Here is a 27,273-nt window from a genome sequence, read left to right as displayed (position 1 = left end):
TTCAAGGATGCCTGCTTGGCTCCTCTTAACACCCTCTATTCTTGCCTTCAAAAAGGAACAAATTTTGCTTCAATGAATTCTGAAGATCTGCCCTCAAGCAAACAGCTCTAAAGTGATGCCAAGATTTGCTCCATGTCCGAGTCTTCAAGGCTAAATCCAAGCCCTCTACAGGTCTGAATTATTAAATTGAGCCTCCAAAATGGATCCGAGCTCCACAGCAGACTATTCACACACTTGTCACAAATCCGAAATTGTAAAGCTTGTGATCAAGGTTTCGAGTTCTAAGAGTGAGCCTCCACAGGTGACCAAAGTCTGCAATAAATTCTAAGGCTTTATATCACTCCAACACTGCGGAAAAGCTTCTTCCTCTAGTTGTTGTACCTCGTTGATCTGTTGGGCTGAATACCAACCCCTGTTCTCACCCAACAGCACTCTGTTCACTAAGGAACAGGCCTTGTCCAGTTACCTGTACCTAACCGTAGCCCAAAACTGAGGTAAAACAGGTCTCAAAAGATGACTGTACCCAAGTCCGAATTTAAAGCAGTGCCACAAGATAAATTACAATTACAAGTTCGAGTTGCAGTGTTGCAGGATTGAGTTGCACTGTTGCAAAATCGAGTTGCATAGCCACCAGTTTGAATTCTTCAGGGTAAGCTCTGTAATCAACTCCAGAAAATAGGTGCAACTATAGGACCGAGATTTTATGCCCAAACAGGATTATCCTTTTTTTCTCCTTGGGCTAAACAACAGTCTCCTTGTTCTCCTCGACCTTCTGTCTTGTTCTGTACTTCATATCCCTGAATTCTTACCCAAATTGCTGATCAAAATGAAGTGTTTAGATGTCAATTTATAGTGATTTAGTTTTAAAACTAAAGGGACACGTCTTTCTCGAGGGAGGACGACTTGGCTCAACATTAATTATAATTTTCATAGCTTAAAAATTCAATATCTCACAAACTACTGGGACTTTCGGGACAAATAAGGGCTCATTAGAAAGGAAAAAATATACTCTACAAGATGGTATAGGACCCATGTTGATAGGCTGCCTCCAAGATACCAAAATTTATTTTTCTTTGTAATTGTCCTTGAATTTTTTATGTGCAGAAGGTGATTAGGACAGCAAGGCTTTTCTATTGTTTGGGACAGCATGGCTTCATCATTGTTTGGCTCAACAATATTATTATGAGCGACATCATGAGTGTATCCAATAATGTCATCATATACTTGTGCAGTGATATGTCATAGTAAAGCATAAATTTCCCATTAGGAGAGCTCCAAGGCAGTGTTCCAATCATGTCATCAAAGACCATCATCAAGTGTGGTCATTCATCAAGTGTATGATATCATCAAGTGTAGTCCTTCATATGTCATCAAGGGCTTCTAGATCATCAATCAAGGCATATGATTGGCACTTGGCACTTCTCAAGACTTCTCTATTAGTGGCTTGACATATTAATTGATGGCATTCTTATCAAACAAGAGTTATGACATCATCATCTGGAACCAGGCATCTATTGTCTTCAACCTTATCATCTCATTCTAGGGTTTCATGATATTCATTAGGCATATCAAGAATATTTGCCACCTCAGCCAATGCTATATTGACATCAATGACAACCTTGACTAACAGATTTACATTATAGTGATCCATTGACAAGATTATTGGATTTTGATTGCAATTAATTGGATAGTAAAGAAGTTCAGTCTTGGTATTATTCTCCTTGGGTTATAGGTTGAGTCATGTTTTGTCTCTCTAAGAAATCCAAATCAGTGTCTTACAGTAGACACTAAGAAGCATTGATGTGGAGGTACGCCCTAATCACATTTTAAGTTGGTCTATGTAATTCTGAAGCATATTCTTGAGTTCAATTTGAGCAAGGATTTCATCATTCAATAGCCTAGCCTTGAGGTAATAATTTGTAGCAGTAAGGGTTTTGTGGTCTCGTTAACAGTTTGCAGCAGTAAAGGTTCAGTATGGGTTTCAAAGACCTTCAACTATCAAGTCAAGCTTCAAGACAGAATAAGAGGTGAAGGCAGTTCTGGCATCAGTTGTTTACAGAGTCCAGCACGGTATTCATTATTGTTCAGGTGTCATTGTAAAAGTTTGATTGTCTCATTGTACATCCAAAGATTATTTGCAGTAATGGCTTCATTGGCAGTAGAGATTTTATTTGCAACAAGGGTTTACCGTAAGGGTTTTGTTGAAAACTTTTGTAAGTGGGTCATTGTCCCTGGTACGAGAACCCACAGTGGTTGGTCTAATCTATGGTTTTGAAGTTAATTAATGCTCTGCAAAAGAAAATTAACTAATTGTAAGTGAAATATTGATTCACCCCCCTCTCAATATTTCCAACAAAAACCACCACTTTTGTCTTTGCTAATATTGACTTGCATCTCCACCCTTCTACCAAAAAATTCAAGGGAAAGTAAGTTCTCTTGGCTTGCAAGAGAAAATTAGGCAATCAAAACAAGGCCATCCGCATACAAAAGAAGCCTTATAACAAACTCGCCCAAATGGACACCATCACCGCCTTGTAAGTATAACCACTCTTCAAGTTTGTCAACATATAAACAAAAAAGGGTAGGGGACAATCGACACTCATGCTTGACCCCAATATCGCTCCTAAAACTTTAGGAGATGCCAACTCAAGTTCTTATTTTGACTTTCACCTCCTCATACATCATATGAACAAATACTCCCAGATGCTTAGGAACCCCAAGTTCCTCCATTTTGTGCCAAAGCTTATCCCTCGGGACCGTCTCAAAAGAGTTTTTGAAATCAACAAAGCAACAAAAGGCTTCCTCCTTTTTCTCCCAAACTTTTTCAATGATGTGCCTCAAAGTTATACTGTGATCAACCATTGAATAATTAGGTCTAAAACCTGGTTGCCCTTTAGCATCTTCGTCTCTTTCTTCCAGCCACTTGCTAATTTTATTTTCTAGCATGCTTCCAAATAGCTTTGCAAACAAGGGGTTTATCATTATGGACCTATAACTTGAGGGATTATAGACATCACCACTCTTGAAAAGAGGTATTGCTAGGCTAGTTGTTCAATTTGTTGGCAACCCCTACTGCATGATGTTCTTGAAAAATTTTGTAATGTGAGGTGCAAGAATTTTCAAACCCCACTTTAGATTCTCCGCTTGAATTTCAACCAAGTCTTTTACTTTTCAAACACCCAACTTCTTAATACCCATCTCGACCTCTTGCACAGTGAAAAGTGTAGGGAACAATTTTTTGTAACCTTGTCCACTTCATTTTTGACATTTTCATCCTCCATTTGAACCTTCAATCCTTCTCCTTTACCAATTTGATGAAGGAAATGTCATAAAAAGGATAAATTGAAGATAATAGTCTTTCATGGAAAATATTTTTTCTTTTTAATTCATAATATTTATTAAATACATTTATTTCATGTACTAATGGGTAAAACTGTAAATTACAGGAATTTCTGTAATTACAGGAAATTAACAAATGCATAATTCTTGTAACCCGTTCAAGTTTTGTGGAGGTCCACGTCATCTAACACGATTCTAACACATGGAGCATGATCAAGATGTTCATCTAATGGAGGAGTATCTATCTGACCTTCTTGTAGTTGCTTGCAACCCATAAGTCAAAAGTTGGTTAATGCATCATATCCACTCAGCAAATCTTGCAAGCCCTTTAATAAATTGCCTGAATCCTCACCATCAGTTGGAATTCGGTCATCTGTACTTGGACATTAGCATACGAGTCATGAAGGATCAAGGAGACCATGCAAAGATCACTATTTTTCCTTTGTAATCATTTTAGCTTAGCTTGAAGCGTTGAACTGACCCTGTGTTTTGGGAAGTCAATTTAAGTTTCACATTTTTTGTATAAAAGTCGATGCATAAAGAAGATATAGGTTAGCAGCATATACTATAGTTATTATCTCTTAACAAACTGGCGATTATGTATTAAGCTTGTGACTTTCATTAATACAAGGACTTTTCTAATATTGTGCACAGTTTTATGTAGTTTCTGGGTGTTTCATTGGCAACATACACCAGGAGGGCCCCTTGGTATGTGTTGCATATCTTTTGTCATGTATTTTATCAGTTCTACCATGTTTTGAGTGATTTTTGTTTATCATTTTTGTTATATATCTCAAAAATGTGCATACTTTTTCTTGTAAATACACAGATTTCCTGTAATAATTTCCTGCAATTTTCTTGTAGTGATCCTGTAATCACATAGAATTCCCATAACTTTCCTGTAGTGATTCTGTAATCACACAGAATTCTTGTAATGTGTGCTCTATTTTTCCTGTAGTAGTCCAATTTGATAAAAACGTAGCGAGTAGGATTTAGTTAGATTTGTTTCCTTGATTAGAATTTATTGTATTTTAAATTTAAATCATCAAAATTAGTTAAGTTTTGTGTGCTTGAAATAGTGATTAGAGTGATAAATTGGTGAAGTTTTCATTTGAATTAAAATAATTATTCATTGTATTTGAGTGAATTTGCTTATAATCTTGGAACGTTGATTTCACTTAGAATTATTTTCCATTACATTCTTAAATCAATTTTGACCAAACAATTACTATTTCAAGAAGAGCATTTGGTGAGAAAGTGTAATGCATTTGTCTGAATCTGCAATCTTGTTCCAACAAGGTCAGAAATTGAATTTAGAATTATGAAAACCATTGTAAGCTAGAATCAACTCTGAGATTTACTTGTAATTGGTTTGTTCTTTGTTTTTGCATAGGAAATAACCAAGTAGCCAGTTTACATATATTGTGTTTCACCTCACAGTTTACCTACCTGGGTTGCTAACAAATGTTAAATTATTTACTCCACTTTACGACTTGACATTTTGGCGCAGTTATCAGGGAGTTGTAAACTAACTGGTGCCTGGGAATTCAGATTGTTTTATTAAAAAGAAAAACACAAAAATATTTAGCAATTCTCTTTACGTTGCCTTAAAATATAAAAAATAATATGGGGGAGTAGGAATATAAGACGGGAGGTAAGAACCTGTACCACCACCATAGTGTGTCCTACAAAACCAATTGTGTTTAATATTGTATGTATAGATTAAGATATAAAAGAGAAGATTTATTATAGCATCATTAGGTAGAGGTAGAATTCAAAGAATTCAAGATATAATTCCCCCATATACTGACTTGACTGCAGGAGAAGAAAGGGAATTTGATAGTTCAGTGGAAGCACAAAATGGATCAAGTACATCAAGTGATACATCTAGGGTCCAATTAGAACTACATCTCGTTTTCCTCCTGACAGTTGTAATACAATATATATTTTGTTTTGGAACGAAGATATGGCAGACAAGGAAAGAGGATCTAATATAGGAGGAGGTGAAGGTAATGGACATAGGATTGGAAGAAATAGTGGAGGAGGATGAGGAAATGGAGGAAGAAATGGACCACCACAAGAAGGTGATGACAATCACAGAGAAGCAACATTTGGTTTACCTATTGTGGAGATTCCAAGGATTGAACTCGGAATGAAGAACATTCCACTATCTGTATTGCTAACATTGTATGGTAGGGTAACTAAAGACCCCGACTTCTTTCTATTTGAATTTGATATTTTATGTCGCAGTTACGTTTATAATATTGATGCACAGAAATTACATTCATTTCCTGCAACATTGAAAGGAGTTTCATTGCGTTGGCTCATGGGATTAGGTGAAGGTACTATTGCATATTGGGATGGTATGAAGAAAGCTTTCCTGAAGAAATACCAACCCTATTGCAAACCTAGAGATTCTCAAGAGAATATATTTCGAATGATGCAACAAGAAGATGAAAGCCTAGAAGATTACCTAAAAAGATTCTTGTATAATTTGTAGAAATCAAAACAACATGATTTGAGTCCTGACACAGTCCGCACAATATTCTTAAAAGGCATCTGTGATGAATATATAGTTATACTCAATTTAATGGTTGTTGGTGATATTTCTCATCTAACATTTGACAGAATTAGTAATTTGTCTAGAAAGTACTCAAGAGGGAAAGCTAAAACTGGTGCAGGGATAAGAAATCCTCTTACCAAAGTTACTAAATCGGCTACTAGAGGTGTCAGTAGAGCAGAATTAGGAAATTTGTTAGAGGGTTTCAAAACTAATCTTTTAAATACTATTACTTCTCAAATAGATGATTTGAAAATTAGGAAAAAGAAAGAAGAGCAAGAATCAATTTTGTCTATTTTTTGTACTAAATGTCGAAAGAAACATCCATTAAGAGAGTGCCCTCTAGATAACATTCAAGTTTGTTTGATTTGTGCAGAACCACATAAAACTGAGGAATGTCCGACATAACCTAAGTTAAAAGCAACTTACCAAGGAAACTCTGGAAATGCAAAATCACTTTACAACATTGCACCCCGAAGACATTGGCAACCACGCGGAGCAGGTATGTATCAAAATCTCAGTCAACAATATCTTCCTTATTATAATGTTCCTCATAATACATTATGAGATAATGTAATTAATTTCATATATGTATATATATATATATACATATATGTATATATATATATATATACATATATGTATATATATATATATATGAAATTAATTACATTGTCTCATAATATATATTATTTTATAAATAAAATATAATATTATTATTATATAAACAAAGGTTGTATGAATAATGATATACATGAAATTTATTATAAACATTATATAATATATTGAAATAATAGATATAGATATTTATATATGTTTTTTATTTTCAAAAACTATAAAATATATTTATACTATTTGTGCTTGTTGTTTTTTCAGTGTTCCACGGGGTCGCGTCCCCCCACCTCGGGGTCAAGTTTCCTAGCTCCCTCGCGCCCCGAGGACTTGGGGACGACTTAGGGTCATTTCCCCATGCTCCCAAAAAGCAGGGTACGCTTGGAAACTTCTAAGGGAGTGTTTCCTCGATTTTTTTGGGTCAAATCCTCCAAATGGGGTCGTTTCCTAGGCGAAAGGGGGCGTGTGGGGTCGTGAGGGGCGTTTCCCTAGACAAAGTTCAGAAATTTTTTTAATGAAACAAAAAAATCCTAATTTTTATGAACCGGGAAGGGTTTAAACTTTATTTTCAATGTTCATTTCACATTGTTTCATCTTTTCATGATATCGATCTGCTCAATCATCCTTTCACATTTGCTTTTATGTTTCAGACTTCAGTTGTAGACTTCAGTTTATTTTGAATCTTGATATATGATATCTTAGACTTGAGTCCTGACTCTATAAAAATTTGACTCTTGATGTATCAGACTTAACTTTTATTTCAATATTCAGTATTCATAGTTGGAACTTCAATATGGTTTAAACTTTAAAACTTTAAACATTTATTTTCATTGTAAATTGTCAGTAGTTACACTGTACAATTACAAATTTACATGTATGATGTATGATTATATGATATCATGCTTTTCGTTTTAAATTTGTTTCAGACTTCAGTTATATGATTCATCGATTTATCATTTATCCTTCATGATGCAAGTGTTATATATTATATAATAATAAAGACAATTACATTATAAATATTAGAATTTCAATGATATATGATATATTATTATATTTATAAGTTTTTAAGACCCCGACGTCCCCCCACGTTTCCCAAAAATTGGTGGGGAGCTTTTGCATAGGCTGCCCCTGCATATCCCCGCTCCCTCGTCCCCATGTCTAGGAAACTTGTTGGGACATTGGTTTTTTGCCATATCCGGATCCTAGCTTTACAAAAATGGTGAATCCGTATCCGTATCCGGATTCGCGTCCTGGTAACTTAGGTTTTAAGACCCCTTTTTCCTTGTCAATTTCAGTGGTGAAAGATTCCACCCTAGTTGACACCTCTCTTCTCTCTTCTTTCTGTTTTGGGCAAAGGGTATTTGGCTGGGAAATTGAATTATGGTTTATTGGCTTGCATCTAAAGGCAGAAAAACCTCTCTAAGGCTTGGTACAACTTCTTGAGGATGTGAGTTCTTCATTTTGAAGCTTTGGGTCCCTCTTTGATCTTAAAACAGTGCGAAACACGCATGTAAAAGAATATTGAATGAATTAATTAACCTGGAGCAAACAGCTCAATGATAATACAAAGATATTTACAATAATAGAAACATCAGGTTTCTATGTAGAATATAGAACAAACAGTTTCATCTAAGAAACTGCTAAAAGAATAAAAATAGAAACAGCTAAAAGACTGAGCATTACTAAATAGAGATATATTCTAATACCCTCCCTTAATGCTCAATCTATTTACAACACCAATAGACCCGCGAAATTTTACAAATTTATCAGGACCAAGAGGCTTGGTGAAAATATCGGCGGGCTGCTCTGTTGTGGGAACATAGTGCAACTGAACTGAGCCGTCTTCAACCAGCTGTCGAATGTAGTGGCAGTGAGTTTCCACATGCTTTGTTCGTTCATGAAAGACTGGATTCTTGGCAAGTTTGAGCACTCCCTGATTATCACAAAACAAAGAAGTAGGCCCTGTCTGAAAAACATGCATATCTACAAGCATACGACGAAGCCAAACTGCCTCACAGGCTGCCTTAATTGCTCCCCGATACTCTGCTTCTGTTGAGGAGAGAGCCACTGCCTGTTGCTTCTTACTAGTCCAAGTAACAGCACCAGATCCTAGACTAAACACATACCCAGCTGTAGATTTACGGTCATCAACCGAACCGGCCCAGTCAGAGTCAGTGTAGCCACTGAGAATAGGATTGGAGCTGCGAGTATATAAGAGGCCATAATCAGAAGTACCACGCACATATCGTAGCACCCGCTTTGCTGCTATCCAATGATCAGCTTTAGGAGCTGACATAAAGCGAGAAATGTAGCTTACTGCAAAACTGATGTCAGGTCTGGTAGCAGTAAGATAGATGAGACTGCCCACTAATTGCCTGAATAAAGTTTCATCCACAAGAGAAGAGGATGACTGTGCTGAAAGTTTGAGCCCTGGTTCCATAGGAGTCGTGGCCGGTTTGCAATCCTGCATTCTGAACCTTTCCACAAGATTTTTGGCATACTTGGACTGAGAAAGAAAGATCTGATTTTCAGTCTGCCACACTTCAACCCCCAGACAGTAATGAAGAAGTCCCAAGTCTGTCATCTCAAAAGTTCTGCATAGATCTTGTTTGATCCCATGGATCAAATGTGCAGAGCTGCCAGTAATGATAAGATCATCCACATAGACAACTACAAACAAGATATCATCACCAGTATGCTTGATATACAGGTTTGCATCAGATGGACTCCGCTGAAAACCCTGATCTGTCAGGTACTGATCAATTTTCATGTACCAAGCCCGAGGAGCTTGTTTCAATCCATAGATTGCTTTAACTAACCGACACACTTTCTGTTCTTGACCAGCAACCTTGAATCCTGGAGGCTGCGTCATGTAGACTTCTTCTTGGAGATCACCATTTAGGAAAGCACTCTTTACATCCATCTGATGAACTTTCCAATTGAACTGAGCTGCTAGGGCAAGCACAAGCCTTATGGTACTCATCTTGGTTGTAGGAGCAAAAGTCTCCTCATCGTCAATGCCTTCCTCCTGTGAGAACCCTCGAGCCACAAGACGAGCTTTATACTTATCTATGGTTCCATCAGCTTTGTATTTCACTTTATACACCCATTTGCAGCCTATGGGTTTTTTCTCTGCAGGAAGATCAGAAAGTGTCCATGTATGATTCTTCTGAAGACTTTGGAATTCGGCTTCCATAGCCTGTTCCCACTCAGATGTACCCTTAGCCTCTGAATAGGTTTGAGGCTCAAAAATACTGTGTATGTTAGCCATAAGAGCAAAATTGACTGTAGACTGTTGTCTGTTCTTATGTCTAGAAGTTCTACCTTCAAGGAGCTCATCATCCCGGAGATCACCTATGGTTTTAGCCCACCATTTAGGCCGAAGAGAAGAAGAACCAATATCAGGAGCAGAGGAACCAATATCAGAAGGAGGTGGAGAAGGCTCAAGAGCAATAGGGACAGCAAGAGGAGGGTTGGCTTCTGGAGGAAGCTCAGATAGAGTATTATCAAATACTGATGCTACATCATCCCTCCCATCAGGTGGACCGACTGGAAGAAGAACACTGTGAGGCTGGTCCTCAGAACATTGCTGAAAGAATCCTCTGTCCTCATCAAAGACTACATCCCGACTGAAGCTAAGACGACCAGTGGCTATATCTATCAGCCTATAGGCTTTGTGATGATCACTGTACCCTGTCATCATGAGTTTCTGGCTTTTGGAATCCAACTTAGAGCGCTTAGCAGCTGGAATCCAAACATATGCAACTGAGCCAAATACTTTGAGATGACTGATCTTAGGCTTACGGCCAGACCAAACCTCTTCAGGAGTCTTCCCTGTAACAGCCTGAGTGGGTGATCTGTTAAGAAGGTAAACAGCAGTAAATACTGCTTCAGCCCAGAATCTGTTTGGAACACTCCTGTGTTGTAACATGGAACGAGCCATTTCAACAACCGTGCGGTTGCGGTGCTCGACAACACTGTTCTGTTGAGGAGTGTAGGGTGCGGTTAACTGATGTTTGATGCCATGAATATCACAGAAATTGGAAAAAGCTGAAGAACAAAATTCCCCCCCATTGTCGGTCCTAAGAGTCATGATGTTACAGCCAGACTCTTTTTCAACTAAGGTTTTAAACTTCTGAAAGGTACTAAGTGCATCAGATTTATTTTTTAGAAAATACACCCACATCTTTCTACTGAAATCATCGACAATAAGTAAAAAATATTTGCAAGCAGTGATAGAAGCTGTATTCATAGGACCACAAATATCAGCGTGAAGTAATTGGAGTACCTTAGATGCACGCCAAGATTCTCCATTCTTGAATGAAGACCGATGTTGCTTTCCCGCTTGACAGGCGCCGCATACCCCCAACTGCTGAGTCTGAATATCAGGTAATCCTGACACAAGTCCCTCCCGGGAGAGCTGAGAGAGATACTGCATATTTAGATGCCCATATCGCTGATGCCAAAGAGTACTGATGGGAGAGACACGTGCTGCTAGAGCCACTTCTGGAGAGTCACCGGTGTCAAGTAGCCTATATAGACCATGGTCCTCTAGGCCAACAGTAACTGTTATACTAGTCTCCCTGTCAATAATAGAGCACTTGTGTGCACTGAACACAACATCAAGCTGAGGAGAATTCCTCATAATCTGGCTGACAGACAGCAGATTAATTTCCATACCAGGAACATAGTATACATTCAGAAATATGAGTGTGCGCCCACCAGACTGAATTTGAACTGTACCTCTGCCAGCTACTGTGTACTTTTCACCTCCGCCAAATACCACGGAATCACTAAAAGGTGAGAAGTCAATAAACCAGTCACGCCTGTGAGAGAAATGGCGTGATGCACCAGAGTCAATATACCAAGCAGAAGACGGTACATGATCTGACGACCTTTTAGCCATAAAGGCATAAAAAACAGATTCTGTCTGCTCGGAATATTCCTGACTGCCTTCCAACATGAGATTGGTTAGCGAAGCCATCTGCACGTTTCCCAAGATATGGAAAAAAACAAAAAATCCTGCACGGATTTCAAACGAGGATGCAGGCTGATCCAGACAGAAATTGACAGATGCTGATATAAGTATGAAAAGATTCCCAAAGAAGACTGATTTACTGTAAGAAACACAAACAAACACTAGATAGGAAGAATCAATAAATTGTGGAGATCTCACAAGACAGAAGGGTTCATTTCTGTATCGAGATAGACGACTGTAAGCTTTTATCACAGTGAGCAAAGCCGGGGCTAAGACTCAGTGAAGGCTACCTGGCTTACAGAGGGCTCGACCTTAGAAAGGAATGAAAGAACTCAAGAGATTAGGATGCAAAGAAGCTAGCTGATCAAGAACACTCCCTGAGCGCAGTTTCGAAATGAACTACTGAATACAATGCTGCCTGCTTAAAAATCTTCTTTCAAGATGACTGTAGCAAATCTTAACAAATTCTGTTTTTAAAAAAACAATAGACTTGCATACAAAAAAAATTTCTCAGATCTGTATCAGTGCACCAGATAAAAAAAAAACTAGACCAAAGGATAACTGTGACGCTGGTTTGATCACTTGTACTGATGATAAACTGCGATGCTGTTCTGATCCCACTTCAAAAAAATAACTGTGATGTTATTTCTGGTCCCACCGTTTCAAATATAATCACAATATTTTTTTAATCCAAATTCTAATCAAACCCGTCACTATAAACTGGAAAATACGTGGATCTGAAAATACCTTTATGTGTTTTCCGTCACTGTAGCCGTGAACCACAAAGACAGCAAATACAAATATTGAAAAGTGGACCCACATGTGCTGTCTCAGCTTCACGTTTCTGCTGATTGGTAACACACTGCCGGCACACACCACGGATATATACGTCTCAGCTACAGGTCACGTCTCAGCTACAGGTGTATAGATCCACAGGTGAATACGCGGGTTTGAAATATATTCACGGGTCTGATAATACTTGAAATATAACACACGCGTATATCCACGCCACAGATTTTGACAGATATCCACACCACAGAGTTATCAAAGCTTCACGTCACGTCTCAGCGACTCGGTATAGATCCACAGGGGAATACGCGGGTTTTGAAATATATTCACGGGTCTGATAACACTTAAAATACAAAACACGCGTATATCCACGGGTTTTGAAATTACACGCGTATCACAGTGTTTCAAATATCCACGGGTTTGACAGATATCTACGCCACAGAGTTTCAAATACACGCGTATCACAGGGTTTCAAATATCCACGGGTTTGACAGATATCTACGCCACAGAGTTTCAAATATATATTCACGGGTTTTGAAATATATATATCCACGGATTTCAATTGTAATACCATCCACGGGTTTTATACCATAAAATCTGGAGGATCTGAGAGCGAGAATACTCAAACAAATGTTGACGCGGATACCCAAAGCCGCTGGAAAGTGCCGTGGTTCTGTCGAACACGTGAGCGAAAATATTCAAAAAAAACGTATTAACTTTGATTTCTGCTACCGCTTCCAGCTTTATGCACCAGATATCATGACAGAAGAAGACTGCTGCCCCCGGATTCACAATAGCTTTCAGATCTCAGACCATGAACAAGCGTTCTTTGTAAATGGAGACGCTAACCCTTGGAGAGAAAAAAAAATTTCGAATGTGGCCACGATAACAAAAAAATCCAGATCCCTAAAGAGCAATTTCGAAATGAAACAAAAATTTTCAAACAGTGAAAAATTATTTCGAAAGACACCTGTGCTCTGATACCATAAAACAGTGCGAAACACGCATGTAAAAGAATATTGAATGAATTAATTAACCTGGAGCAAACAGCTCAATGATAATACAAAGATATTTACAATAATAGAAACATCAGGTTTCTATGTAGAATATAGAACAAACAGTTTCATCTAAGAAACTGCTAAAAGAATAAAAATAGAAACAGCTAAAAGACTGAGCATTACTAAATAGAGATATATTCTAATAGATCTCATTCTGTGGCAGCAACGCAAATCCTTGAGACAGCGAGTTCCTGTGGTGATTTGGAGCTGGATTAAAGAGCAGCACGGCTCTGTTTTCTTTAACACAGCACAGAAGGCAGTGAGTCCTCTTGTGGCAGTGAGGTAACTGTACAGGGTTTTTGGTGACAACGAGTTCATTTAGGCTCCATTTGGGACAGCAAGTGTACACAGTCCACATTTCCTAAGGCTGCGGATCTATCTAGGCCTCTCCCTGTGATAGCGAGATCCATTCAGTGTACAGCAGAATCATTTGGTTTCCATTTATGGCAGCAATTTACATGATCTACTCTCCCTGAGGCCGCGAGGTCATCTAGATTCTACACCCTTGTTTGTGACAACGAGGAGCAGCAAAGCTCTGTTCTTGAGAATGAGGCCTGTGATTTGGAGTAAAGAGTCTTGTTTGGATAAGCAAGGCCCTGTGCATCTGTGGATACAGCGAGAAGGGAAGCGGAGTCTGTTCTGGGCATGAAACACAGTTGCAGGAGGAACACAAGTTCGTGTGGAAGTAGTTTGAAGCTTAGCACAGAAAACACAACTCAGTAGACAGTGAAGACACCCTGCAGATGCATGATCCAATTCTGGCAGCTTGTTGTGGAGGTCAGTCACAGCGTATAGTGAGTGTTCCAATCCATCTGCATTGAAAAGCACTGTTTATACAGGACAGCGAGGGTTTCTGTCTGCAGATCATATGAGTTGGATCCCACACAGGAGCATCAGATAGACCAGTAAGAGATTTAGGGATATCTATAGGTCACGAAATCTGTATAGAATAGAAGCATTTGAATTATAAACTGTTTGCAATGAACTGTCTAATAATGATGCTGCTGCATAAGTGAAGTTATAATTGGAGTACTGTAATTGGTGGGTTGAAGTTGCTGTTGTGGAATCGTTGAATTATAATATTGTTGCTACAATAGAAGAATTGACGAATTATTGGCCATTTGTTTATTTATTCCTGATTGCATATATATATATGAATTTTGGTTTAAATCCCTAGGGGAAAACTAGGGCAAAATTTCACTTCTACATTACAGGGGGCTGCATTGTTCAGTGATATAGTGTATATCTCTAATACCAATTGAAAGAAACGAAGCTCTAAGTAACACCTAGCATTCACACAAACAAGAAAAATCTCAAGAAATGGAAAAGAATGCATAACCCATTCAATTATATTCGCGCCAATGATACAAATATATGGTACATGTGTGTAACCAGCTCTTGAGCTAGTTACACCAACATTTCATCTAAGAGATAACACTAGGAGGCAAAAGAAGAAAAAGCGAAAACAGTACATAAGCATCTAAGTGACACACGTTTATGGAAAGACTCACTTCCCACAAATAAGAAGAGAAAAATCTTCAAGAATGGACATTCATCTATTCAAAAAAAAAGCAACAAACAATCCATAACTTTCATCTAATCACTACTCGAAGTCATTAGACAAAACTGCACTTTAAAAAAATCCTATTCACATAATCATCATTTATGTCCTCAATGGCACATGTATATGGAAATATTCACTTCCAATAAATAAGAAAGAAAAAAAGAAAAATGTTCAAGAGTGGATAGGAGAAGAAACAAACTTTACCACTGGGTTGGGAATGCCTCCTGCTCCATTTCCTGCCTTTCCCAATTCCTGAAGAGCAACTTGAGCTGCTGCATGCTCTGCAGTTTTGCGGTTACGAAAAGCTGTTGGAGAATCATATCTTATTCCATTCACAATTACAGTGGCTGTAAAATTTGGTTCATGGGAAGGTCCTTCCTTTACATGCTCATATATAGGCGCAGAAAGAGAATGCTTCTGCGTATACTCCTGCAACTGGCTTTTGAACATAACTGGGTTGGACATACCTGAAAAGATTACATTAATGAGATAAGATCATTTTATTAAAGTCCAACAAATGTCCAAAAAGGCAGGTCAATGGATCTAGGAGTACAATAGGTGATAAAGACAAGACTGCACTAGGCTACTGCAAACACAACTATAAGCTAAAAAAATACACATAGAAGTATATGTTCTGCATCACAGCTAAAAGAGAAAAAAACTATCTGACACCACATTGAACACTAATAAGAGAATAATCCATTATATTTAACTTTTAAATGGTTAAAGGGAAAATACATAAATGACTGGATATATGCTCCTGAACACCTTTCAAGATATCAGTAGTTACCAGTTAAAGAAATGGCAGCCAACCAACAGCAACCCTTAGCTCAAACAATTTGTTATGAATAAATATATAGGAAATAATGTAAATGATAATAATTAATAATGATTAGTTAATTAGTAATTAAGTTGAAGAGAAGCTCAAACAATTTGTTATTAATAAATATACAGGAAATAATGTAAATGATAATAATTAATAATGATTAGTTAATTAGTAATTAAGTTGAAGAGTCATGTCTAATGAGACATGACTCTCCATGAAGAGGCACCTGCCTAGTATATAAGCAGGCCTCTCACTCTCATTTGTATCATCATTCTTGGTACATTTAATATATAATATTTGTATCCTCAATGGATATCTTTATATTCCAAGTTTTCTGGAGTAATTAATCAAATAAACAACTTTGTTCGCTTCATTTGAAATTCGAGGGCATCTTCAGCAAGCAGAACTTGCATTTCAAGGCAGGAAGTCTGGCACTAAAATCAAGGCCTGTCTCTGCATTTAAATCTGGGTCTGTTAGTGAGTTTTTTGAGACTCTAGCAGCACAGAAATCGAAGCATTATGGGCAGAAGTTGAGGCACGAATTTCCAGGAGAATTTCTGCTGTGTTTGGCACATAAATCGAGGCATTGTCAGAGAGTTTAGGCACAGAATTTGAGGCAAAAAATCAGTCTGAGTTGTGACTGTGTGGAGGCTCTAATTTCTATGCAATCTGACAGTGACATCAGTATACACAAAAAGGGAGATAAGTTGTTGATCTCCGCTGTGCATTTATTTTCTCAAGAGCAATTAAAATCCTCCTTAGAAGTTAGAACCAGATTTCCCCTTGTGGGTTTTTCCAAGATCATTAGACCAAAAATATTGTGTCTATTTTCAAGTGTGCGCTTGCATTTATATCTTGTATCATCTGTGTAAAAGTCAAAATGGTAGAGTAGTCTTATGTTTCATGATTGAATGCATGTCTAACATCTATATCAGCTACATGTAATGTTGGGTTTGGGCATTAAACTACATGCAAAAACCTGACACTGGGTGAGCTACAGCATACAAAAACTTTCTACACGGTCGACAAAGCAACAAATGACAGAAGGCCAGGTTCCGTCAACCAACCCAGTATCAAGTTGGGCAGAATTGGAAATGGATGAGGCTAATTCGATGAAGTATTGCTTGGGGGGGCGGTAGCCAATGTAACAACTATTGGTCTGTGAAGGGCATTGTGGCAGCTGACAAGCCATGGACCAATGTGATCGTAACACATGTGCCAGGTTTGCCACATGTTTCCAACGTGGCTCTATATGGATGCTGATGTGGCCCTTTAAGGGGCAAATCTTCTAGTGGGCATAACTTTCTGGTCATAGCTCAAAATAAGATAATAAGTAGATCATTGGAATGCTCTCAACGAGCAAAAGACAACGGTGGCCTCGAAAATAAGTTTTGAGGTGGCTAAAGAAAGAGGATTTTGGCAACCCCACTTCCTTAAGGTGATCTCAGAGGTCGATTCTAGGTACCCCATAGCCTTAATCAGGCATTAAAGGGCTGGGTGTGTTACACTCCCTAAGGAGGGTGGTTGAATGATAGCCTACAATATTGTAACAAAAGTTGTCAAATTCTTGATCAATTTGCACAATTATTGAAGTAGTTTGACCCCCAACTACTCGTGCAACTTACAAATAATTTAGACAATGGACCTTTGGGGCACAGAACCCATTCAAGGCTCAAATCAATATTGGCATTATGCAATTTGAAGGTAAGATCAGCATAGAGTCTCTAAACATACGGTTGCAAAAGATTGAAGCTACTTCATTGTGGATCATTTTGCCAACAAGGAAAAGATAGCAATTGTCACATTGAAATTTGCACCAACGCTGGTTGTGGAAGTCACACAACGAACAATAACAAGACCCACACCAATTAGCTACTAAAAATATCAATAGATTAGAGTAGATGTTAACATATTTACATATACACTTGTGGTCACAATATGCTTGAATATGGTAGTTATCCCTCAAAGTGAAATTCGTTAGCCAAAGAGTAGGCGATTTGGATGACAAAAACTGTTTTCCCAAGCAATCTAGCTAACATCTTTCAATAAACAACTTCCAAGTGCATTCATTTGGAATATTAACTTGAACGTTACTGCCACTTCTACCACTTATTCCTGATTCTGAAACCAAATATGCTAAAAGTTTTAATAAAAATAGCTTCTGGTTTCACTAATCTTCTCCCTTTAAGTTTTTAGACTCTAAACATAACTACAAGTTACCTGCTAAGTATAAAAAGGTACCACATTGTTATTGCTCTTCAATTAGGATACTTTCCAAATATTATTTTCTCTAAGCATAACATAGAACCCCTATGAATAACATAATGTGCAACATAAAACAATAATAAGCTAACACAGCATACTATTAAGTTCATAAAACATCAATGGTGGCTTGTCAGGTCAATCAAGAGAGGGTAAGTCCTACCAAGTAACACACTTGCTCGTGTTTGTGCTTGTGCTCGTGCTTGTGCTTGCACATGTGGATGCACCACAATGCACGCAATAGAGATTGGGGCGGGTGCAAGTCTTGGGTGACTTTGGCAGGATAGATAACCCAATTGGATAGTAAATTTGGGTGTATTAGCACCATTGTGATCAAAGGTAGATTAGTTCAAAAAACAAATAACTACATAACATAAACTGCACAGAGTGCATAACCTTTCAGCATCATAACAGTGTTCCCTCCTTGAATTGCTTTGCCCTTGAAGCAATCATAGCGTTGAGTAGGAAGAGCAAGTATAAATAAAAGGCTTGGCATTTGACTAAACCATCTGCTGTAGAGATTTAGGGTTTTGCACGTATTGCTTAAGAGACAAAGCTGGGCCAACTGCAGAGTCTATGTTCCCTTGGATAATCTTGGCCTGAATTGATGACCATCTCTTCTCAGGAAAATTCCTCTATTATATGCATGGTTTTCTAAGCTATATCATAATCAAATGCACATTAATTTTCTGTTAAGATTTACAAATGTTCAGTTTTGAAGTTTTTCTGTGCTGAAATCTCTATGATTTAGCTGTTGTTCCTAGTGCTCTTATGTGAATCTGTTGCAATGTTACCAAACTCGGAATCGGCAATAAATCGGCGAGGCAAAAGAGTGAAGAGTTTTAATCGGATCGGCAAAAAATCGGCAAAAAATTGCTGAATTCATTAAATAAAAATATGCACATATATTGAAATGAAAAAAATAAAAAAATAAATTTCATTAATATTCAGTAAAGGCATGTCCAAAAAATGCATAATATCAATAGATGTCCAAAATATCATGAATGAATAAGTATCTCATACCCGTCATAAAAAATACATTGGAAATAATTGATTTTTAATAAGTGATATCTTAACCTCCTGAACTCTAATTATGATGTTTTTTTAGTGAAAGCGGGTGATATTTCATGAGAATTCAATACAATAATAATACACAAAAAAAGAGCAATTTACCACATATTTGAAAATATAATTACATACAAAATATCCAAAAATAATAATTAAAACTCCAAACATACCCAATTCTGGTTGTTTCGTTTTTTGTGTGCATACCTAAAACAGATATATCTACCACCGAATTATAAAAAAATCCATACAGCCAATACCGGTTTTAATCGTCCTTTTTTCACACCATACATATATATGTGTAAAAGTGCACGCACACCTAAAACAGATATATTTACCCCCGAACTATTAAAAATCCAAATATAACCGGTTCCAAAATAGATCACCGATTCTCTGCAATATTCATGTCCATTTTTTTTGGTTCGAAGGTCGCGTATTATTAATAAACAGGAATTTCAGATATATGCTCGTAACCGGCCTGCTTCAACTGCCGCTTGGCCTCGCCTACATTCACCACCTATCAGACCCCTTCAACAAACCCTTGGGATAATATTTACAGATTTCGGGGAGAACAAACTGAAACTTACCGACGGCATGAAATGGGGTGGGAGAAGCATTTAAGAAATCAATGAATTCCGCGGCCATGGGATGAACCTCGACTTTGGCCTGCATTGCCATTGATGAAATGACCTGACCCAAGCGAAAACCCTAAACCCAAAACTGGCGGGACTCGGCAAAATCGGGAAAATCAGAAAAATCGGCAGACTCGCGAGTCAAACTCGGTCAACGCGATTTGACTCGCAGAGTTTCGGATCGGATCGTTTCACGGGCGATCAGATTGGGAATCGCGAGTACTCGCTGATTCCTGTTACACTGATCTGTTGTCAATGATATTAATTCATTGGTAACAATTTTAGGCTCATAACAATGCTATTAGAACCTTTCTTGGCCTCACAGGTGCACACCTTCGATGGCAGCTTTTCTAGATGCAAAGAAGTTACAAGAGGAGAGGCAGACTGCTTATTAGCCCTCATCGATGAATATTAAAGCTTATCTAAATCTTATAATGAAGAAAGTTTCTCAGAATATCTTCGGCATTCAGCCTCAGATGTTAGGAGAGATGAGTCTGATCCTCAGACCTATTAGCTCCTGGATCTTCTCCGCTAGGGCCAGATGTTGATTTACTTCATGCATTGTATCTTTTATAGGAGACCGTTTGGTTTTCTCGCTTTGTATATACATCAGTGTACTCAACAGTCCCTTTGACCTACTTTGTGGTCATTAGTTGGACATAAATATAATTATCTTGTCTTGTCTTATCTCTTAGAGGAAGATCAGAGGAGATGACTCAAAGAACTTAGAAGATTACACAGAAAGGAAATCTGCAGGTGAAGAGGAACATGCAGATCATGTTGAGGAATATAAGGATGAATTCAACACCCTAGTTCACAAGTCAAATGCTCCAGAATTGGACAATGCTTTATGAAGAAGACCAGAGGAGATGGTCTATGAACTTGAAAAATCTACAGCGAAATTAGTAGGTGACAAGGAACATTCAGGTCATCTTGAGAATTATAAAGATGAAGTCAACATCCTAGTTCGCACCTCACATGCTCGAGAAATTTGTGAGTGCTTTCTCAATGCTTCTTCAGGATTTGTTAACAAGATGGAGAAGAGGATTCTGCCAAACAATCAAGGATTATTGCATTGCACACTGGAAATGATGCTGTTAAGCAAAATGTTGCAATCACTGATACAAACTCGATACTCTAGGACTGTGATTTTGGCTTCACTGGAACAAAAACTAAGCCAGTGCCTAGTGAAAAGAAAATTATTCATACAAATAATGTTAAGAAGTAAAAGAAGGGATCTACAATTCATGACCAGAAATTTGGTGCTAGTAAAGCCATTTGTTTATGCCTCGTTGCAACTATTTGTAGTACATCAGTGGAAGCCAAGGACCTGTTCATTTGATAGTGCAGCATTGCTTAAGAGGAACAGAAAACTTCATGTGCAGGTCCTCTTAATAGCAGTCAACAGTGTACATCATCCTGTACCATGCAGTCAACTTTGCCAGATTTGAATGCAATGGTAGCACTAACATCAGTGTCTGTATTCACTTCAAGTAAAAAAAATTGCAGAGATTCTTGTGTACAGATGGCCTATTCAAGGGTTGCTACCATAAGAGGTGATCATGCTGACAGATTTTGATGATATAGTGGCATCTCAAAATGGTACATTTTTATCAACTAGAGACAGGAGTTTGTGGAAGAATGTTTGCCGTATTGCTGCAGATTGTATTGATATTAAAAACAGATTTGTTCATTCTTCTTGTTCAAGCAAACTAGCAACAAACTCTACAAAATTGGTGAAGGCATGAAGACTCCAAGTCTTGAAACAAAAGCTAATGTCAATGATGCAAAATTAAGACCTTCCTTGGCTATGAAGGAAAGAAAAGTAGAGCAGGCTGTAGCAGTCCATTATTTGGCCCAGACAGATGATACTCTGGAGCAACTAGAGTTTGAGCTTTTAAGACCTCTTGGACTACTGCCGGATCACAAAAGAGACCACACCATTCATTGAACTGGGGCCAGAAGATTCACCAGCTACCACTAACCACCATTGACCAAATCCACCAACTACAGCTTAATATCAAATACCCTATGACTAAGATAAATCATTGATAACTAGCATAAAACATAACTCCAAAACATAAAATGCAAAAGGTGCATTATCTTTGAGTCATAACACTGGTGCATTTCTCAAGGCTACTTACAAGTACCTTTGGGGCACCCCCTACAGGACCTTTACAAGAGGACTGTGACAGCTATGTTGCCTAGCATAATAAACACTCTTATGCTCCTTACAATAGTTACAAGGCAGGTTGTCAGCTACCTAACGGTTTATTGCAGTTTCTAGAAAACGTTTTGAAGTCAATCAGCATTTTCTTGACCAAGACTCATACCGGTTCCCATGGTACAATGTTTTCTAGCATTTATCAAGAAAAACTTCAACTTTGTTCCAATAAGTGCCAAAATGTTTTGTTCTATTTCAATATATTTTTCAATGTACATATAAAAGTCAATTTATTGTTCAATGCCCAACAGGTTTGAAACTAGTGATGGGGAGCAAGAATTAACACCATTGGTCAAGGTTCTATTCCCCAAGTTTTTCCCACTACCTTAAGGTAGTTGTAGAAGCACTTGGAGGTAGGGGTAGAAGCTATGATCCCAGGTAATAATGACTCACATGTATACCGGTTCCCATGGTACAATGTTTTCTAGCATTTATCAAGAAAAGCTTTAACTTTGTTCCAATAAGTGCCAAAATGTTTTGTTCTATTTCAATACATTTTTCAATGTACATATAAAAGTCAATTTATTGTTCAATGCCCAACAGGTTTGAAACTAATAATGGGGAGCAAGAATTAACACCATTGGTCAAGGTTCTATTCCCCAAGTTTTTCCCACTAACTTAAGGTAGTTGTGGAAGCACTTGGAGGCAGGGGTTGAAGCTATGATCCCAGGTAGCTATGAATCCAAGCCCAACTCCACATTCTCCTTTAGATGGACACCACTGACAAGGTTCCATTCACACGGGCTTCACACAGCTCCTTGAAGTAACCACGGGGCACCCAGAGGTAGGGCTTGAACTTATGACACCAAGATGTGATGACCCCTGTAAACATATTAAAACTCCTGGGCCAACCCCATGTTCTCCTTAACACCTAAGGAAATTTAACCCAACACACTGGGGACTAATGATGGCAAGCAAGACGGAATTACCCCATGATAAATTTGTAAAGTCATTGCTCTTGTGCAGTGGAGAAGTGCAAGGTTCAAATCTCTCTCCCCCATGTTAAAGTGGGTATTAGTATGGTGGGTTCATACTCATAGCTCCCAACAGATCAAACAAAAGTGTTTGCATGTATAAGAAAAAATGGAGCCGAGTGAGCAGTTTCTCACCATTGATGGTCAAGGTTCATTCCCATGAGACTAGAACTTGAAACCAAAGGATGAAGACCCATATGTACTTATCGGGGCCCAAACCCACCCCCAAATGCTCCTTACCGTGAACATCATTGCCCACATTGCCTTCCCAGGCCTTCACCTGCCACATCAACGCAGCCATGGAAGCACCTGGAGGTAAGCGTTGTACTTTTGACATTGACAGGCCGCAGATGAACCCATGAATGCATATTATGACCCGAGACCACCACTATGTTCTCCTCAAGACCCGCCAAAACTGTAAGTAAAGCGGGCTGTGCCTAAGTTGTTAAAACTTAAACCGAAGTTCCAAAGCCCCCGAAGGCATGTTGTCGTGTGAATGCAACCAATGGAATTAATTAGTGCATCCACACGGACGGATAACAATTGCATCCCACACCAGGCAGAAAGCCCTACTGATACTGAGTGAATTTGGTGCAATAGATAACCTCTGCTGGCTCCTTATTTCAACAGCTATGATTCCACATTTTACTTCTGTTGATGAAGATAAGTTTTACAGCTTTGGAATGTTGCCAGACTTTGACAAAACATGGAACTTAGTTTCCTGACACTAATTTCTCTAACCAACACTGGAAATACAGTAGGAAGAGTTCCGTGTTTCAGAATTTATTGCAGGCTTTCCTCGAAATGAACACTGATGCCATGAATACCGAGAATGCAAATTCATTCGTTTATTAAATTATTAACCAATATTTTGACATGAAACATTTCTTTAAAACGTAGATGGCCAGAAGCACCCTCAAATACAGAAATTGGTCAACTTGGTCTGAACAGAAACCTCCCAGAAGCGCAAAAATAAACTCAATTTTCAGTTTATTTAGCTCAACTTATATGCAACCCCCCAGCCACTGCAACATGGCAAGCACCATAGTCATCGCAGAGCTAAACACGAGGCATGCACTTGTTACAAATTAAGTTTTGGCTTCTTCGCCCAGAAAGGAGTCACTAAGCAAAACATTACAAGCTTAAGATTAGCCACGGTATCCTTTGCATGTTACTTGCAAAATACTGCCAAGAACATAAAACCCTAGGCGGACAAACCCTTGGCCCTTACGGCGTTTTGTCGTATTGCCTAATTACTTGCTAACATGCTCTCTTAGCAACGAACAGGGATTCACATATTATTAAGCTGATTTTAACAACAGCGATGGCAGGTTTTAAAGCAGCACCTAATAATGTTATGCAGAAAAGAAATCGATAGGTAAAACCTTACTCCCGGGTTTATCCAGAAAACAAGAAATAACATCTTTTGAAGCAAATAATCTTCAAAGAGTTGCATTATTCGTATCCAAAGCAACCAAATATTGCAGAACTCACCGTTAAACTCCGAAGGAAAAACAAAACACTGTCATGGAATGCAAGACAAAAATCAAGACAACATAACATGCATGTTCAGCCGAAAAAATTCTCAATGCAGATGCATAAATAATCCAGGAGGTTACGAGTTCCATACCTGTTGATGTATTCCCTTCCTTTCTGAACAGATATTTTACGGGGCTCTGAATATGCTCTCTGTGTCTGTCACTGCCCTCCTTCCACAAACTGTAAGCACACAGATATTTGCTATATGTGGTGTGTGAATGGCATTTATGAACAGTGCTACTACCCAATCGTACGGTCAGTACGAGCCGTTTAAGGGTTAAGAATCTGTGAGACGTCCGATCATAACTCCGTTCAGCAAATTGCTCGTCTGAGCGCTGTTACTGTTGTAGCCTTTGTATACCATATCGAATAAAGCGCAAATAAATAAATCGTTGAATTCATCTTTCACTTTGTCTTCACGCTCCAAATTTTTAATATTACAGGAAATTTCATCTTAGAAGCATTTCACTGACCACTTCACGCGAAACTGAAATTTCAAAACGTTGGTCAACACTATGTTCCCCGCTCCCTTCTCGGACCTCCACGTTACCATTCAGCCAGTGGCAGTTCCATGAGATTGAGTTATATTTTGAGATAAATATGTATAATGTTTAGAATTAAATTTGAAATTGTAAATGAAATCTGATTTTAATGTTTATGGGAATATTAAATTTTTTTAATTTTCTTTTTTCTTATTCAAATTGATTGCGAGTGGCTTAATTTTCTAATATATTTTTTTGCTAAAAAGACAATGTCAATAAATCAATGCTAATGTATTCTCATAACTTCCTATCATGTCTTTGGACCCATCACATTCCAAAATAAAATGTTTTACTAATTTCACGCAAAATGTATACACTTGTTCTTCCTAAGCTTCTTTAGGCCTTTTCCACCATCATGTTTCACACCGAAGTTGAAGCGAGTTGATTCTTAATTGAGCAATAAGAACATTTGCCCTCCACGGAATGTTAGCTCGAATGTACTCTTTTTGTTGGAGATCACACGTAGGGTTTCCTTAATGTAGTACTTCTTTCTACCCAACTCTTTTCCCCATACCCATTTATAAAACTTCTCCATAACAAAACCAGTTGGTTCTTAATTGAGCAATAAGAACATTTGCCCTCCATGGATGTTAGCTCGAATGTACTCTTTTTTTTGGAGATCGCACATAGGGTTTCCTTAATGTAGTACTTCTTCTTTCTACCCAACTCTCTTCCCCATACCCGTTTATAAAACTTCTCCATAACAAAATTCTTTAGCTCCTTGCTATTGCTATTTGTAGGACACACATTGAAGTAGATATTCCATTTTTACATCCATGTAAATAGTTATAAGGCAGTGTTTTTATCTCATAAGAATAATCCAAGGATAGTGTTTACCGTAACTATGAATTTTTATCAACAATTTAGCAAAAGACATCCTTTAAAAAGTAATTTTTACAAAGTATTATTGTAACTCGTACATTCCAACCACGCCTTCTTTTTATTTTAAGGGATTTATATATTATCTTGAAACATGTAATTTATAACAAAGGTTCAAATTAGAAACCATTCTTAATGGAATTAGAATTTTGGTAGAAAAATGAATTGAATAGAAAAAAACACCTTTCATTGATAAAAGATGGTATATTTACATTGTTCTTCATTTACATTGAATAGTTTCACATGTGATAGTATAATAATAAATTGGATAACTCCCGAGCCAATTTAGCTACCCCATATAAATTAAACTTGTAGTCTAACTAATAGATAAATGGCATTTTTCTAAACATTTTTTTGGTCAATTTTGTCCAAAATCCTAAAGAGATTTTCAAAAATTATAAGTTTAAGTTGTTTAATCTACAAAGATAGGGTGTCTCAAGTTTTTTAGGGTGTCGAATTTAACATTCAAAGGTGCATTTTAAATAATAATAAAAACAAAATCTTACTCAAAATTGTATAGCATCCAAAAAGTCATTTCGTCTATAAATAGTTGATAAATGTCAATATGTATCAATTCATGGTACATACAAAAGTGCATTTTAAACAATAAGAAATCAAAATCTTACTCAAAATTGTATAGCATCCAAAAAGTCATTTCGTCTATAAATAGTTGATAAATGTCAATATGTATCAATTCATAATAAACATCAAAACACTTACTTCATGATACATCTTACATTACCATGGCCAAAAATAATAATAATAATTAACTAAATTATAATTTTATTTTAAATTATGATTATTAATTATATAAATAATTAATATAGACGTAGTCTAACTTATAGACGAAAATCTCAAGCAAGATTGTGATTCCCTCGAATTTTACAGATTAAACAACTTAAACTAAAGTTTTTAAAAATCTCTGTGGGATTTTGATTAAAATTAACCAAAAAAATGCTTTGGAAAAAAGTCATTTCATCTATAAGTTAGACTGCTCCATTAATATATAGTTAAACATGTATACATTTAATAAAACATATCACAAGATTCTTAATCATACTCACCCTTTACTGTGGAGATTTTTGAAATGTAAATTGGTTTTGTTATAATACTATGGGTCAATACCATGGACCAATACCATAACTTATCAAATACCATATTCAAAAAAACCATAACTCATTTCCTATGACACTTGTTCATACACCATTTTTTTTAATTAATCAATTTAATTAAAAAGGCAAGCATAACAACTTTTGAGATAAATTTGAATATTCCATCTCTCACTATTACTAAAAATATCATAAAATAGTCCAAAGAGATTAAATTCCAATCACTTACCTAACAATGAAATTAAAATTATGAAAAACATATTCTAAAATAAATACAATTAAAATCTTAGAAGTCTTATTCCAAAATAAATGAAAAATAAG

General features: G+C 37.3%; 1 protein-coding gene across 3 annotated transcripts in view; it reads right to left on the bottom strand.

Annotated features, from left to right (window-relative positions):
• The window catches only part of LOC149146200 (uncharacterized), an 88,777-nt gene extending 63,819 nt beyond the window's left edge, over positions 1 to 24,958 (bottom strand). The window contains exons 1-3 of one of the 3 annotated variants that reach the window (XM_089453080.1): positions 24,514 to 24,823; positions 24,378 to 24,405; positions 15,105 to 15,367 (exon numbers count right to left, since the gene is read on the bottom strand). In XM_089453080.1, the coding sequence (XP_089309206.1) occupies positions 15,105 to 15,365 (261 nt within the window). In that variant the 5' untranslated portion in view covers positions 15,366 to 15,367; positions 24,378 to 24,405; positions 24,514 to 24,823. Of the gene's footprint in view, positions 1 to 15,104; positions 15,368 to 24,377; positions 24,406 to 24,513 lie in introns of all 3 variants that reach the window. The other 2 variants (XM_089453078.1, XM_089453079.1) reach the window with 2 other exon arrangements.
• Positions 24,959 to 27,273: the final 2,315 nt, after the last annotated feature.

The sequence above is a fragment of the Pinus tabuliformis genome, chromosome X (assembly GCF_031772625.1).
Source record: "Pinus tabuliformis cultivar Carrire ecotype Pingquan chromosome X, CPIR1, whole genome shotgun sequence".
Lineage (NCBI taxonomy): Eukaryota > Viridiplantae > Streptophyta > Pinopsida > Pinales > Pinaceae > Pinus > Pinus tabuliformis.
This window is presented reverse-complemented; position numbering and strand designations above follow the sequence as displayed.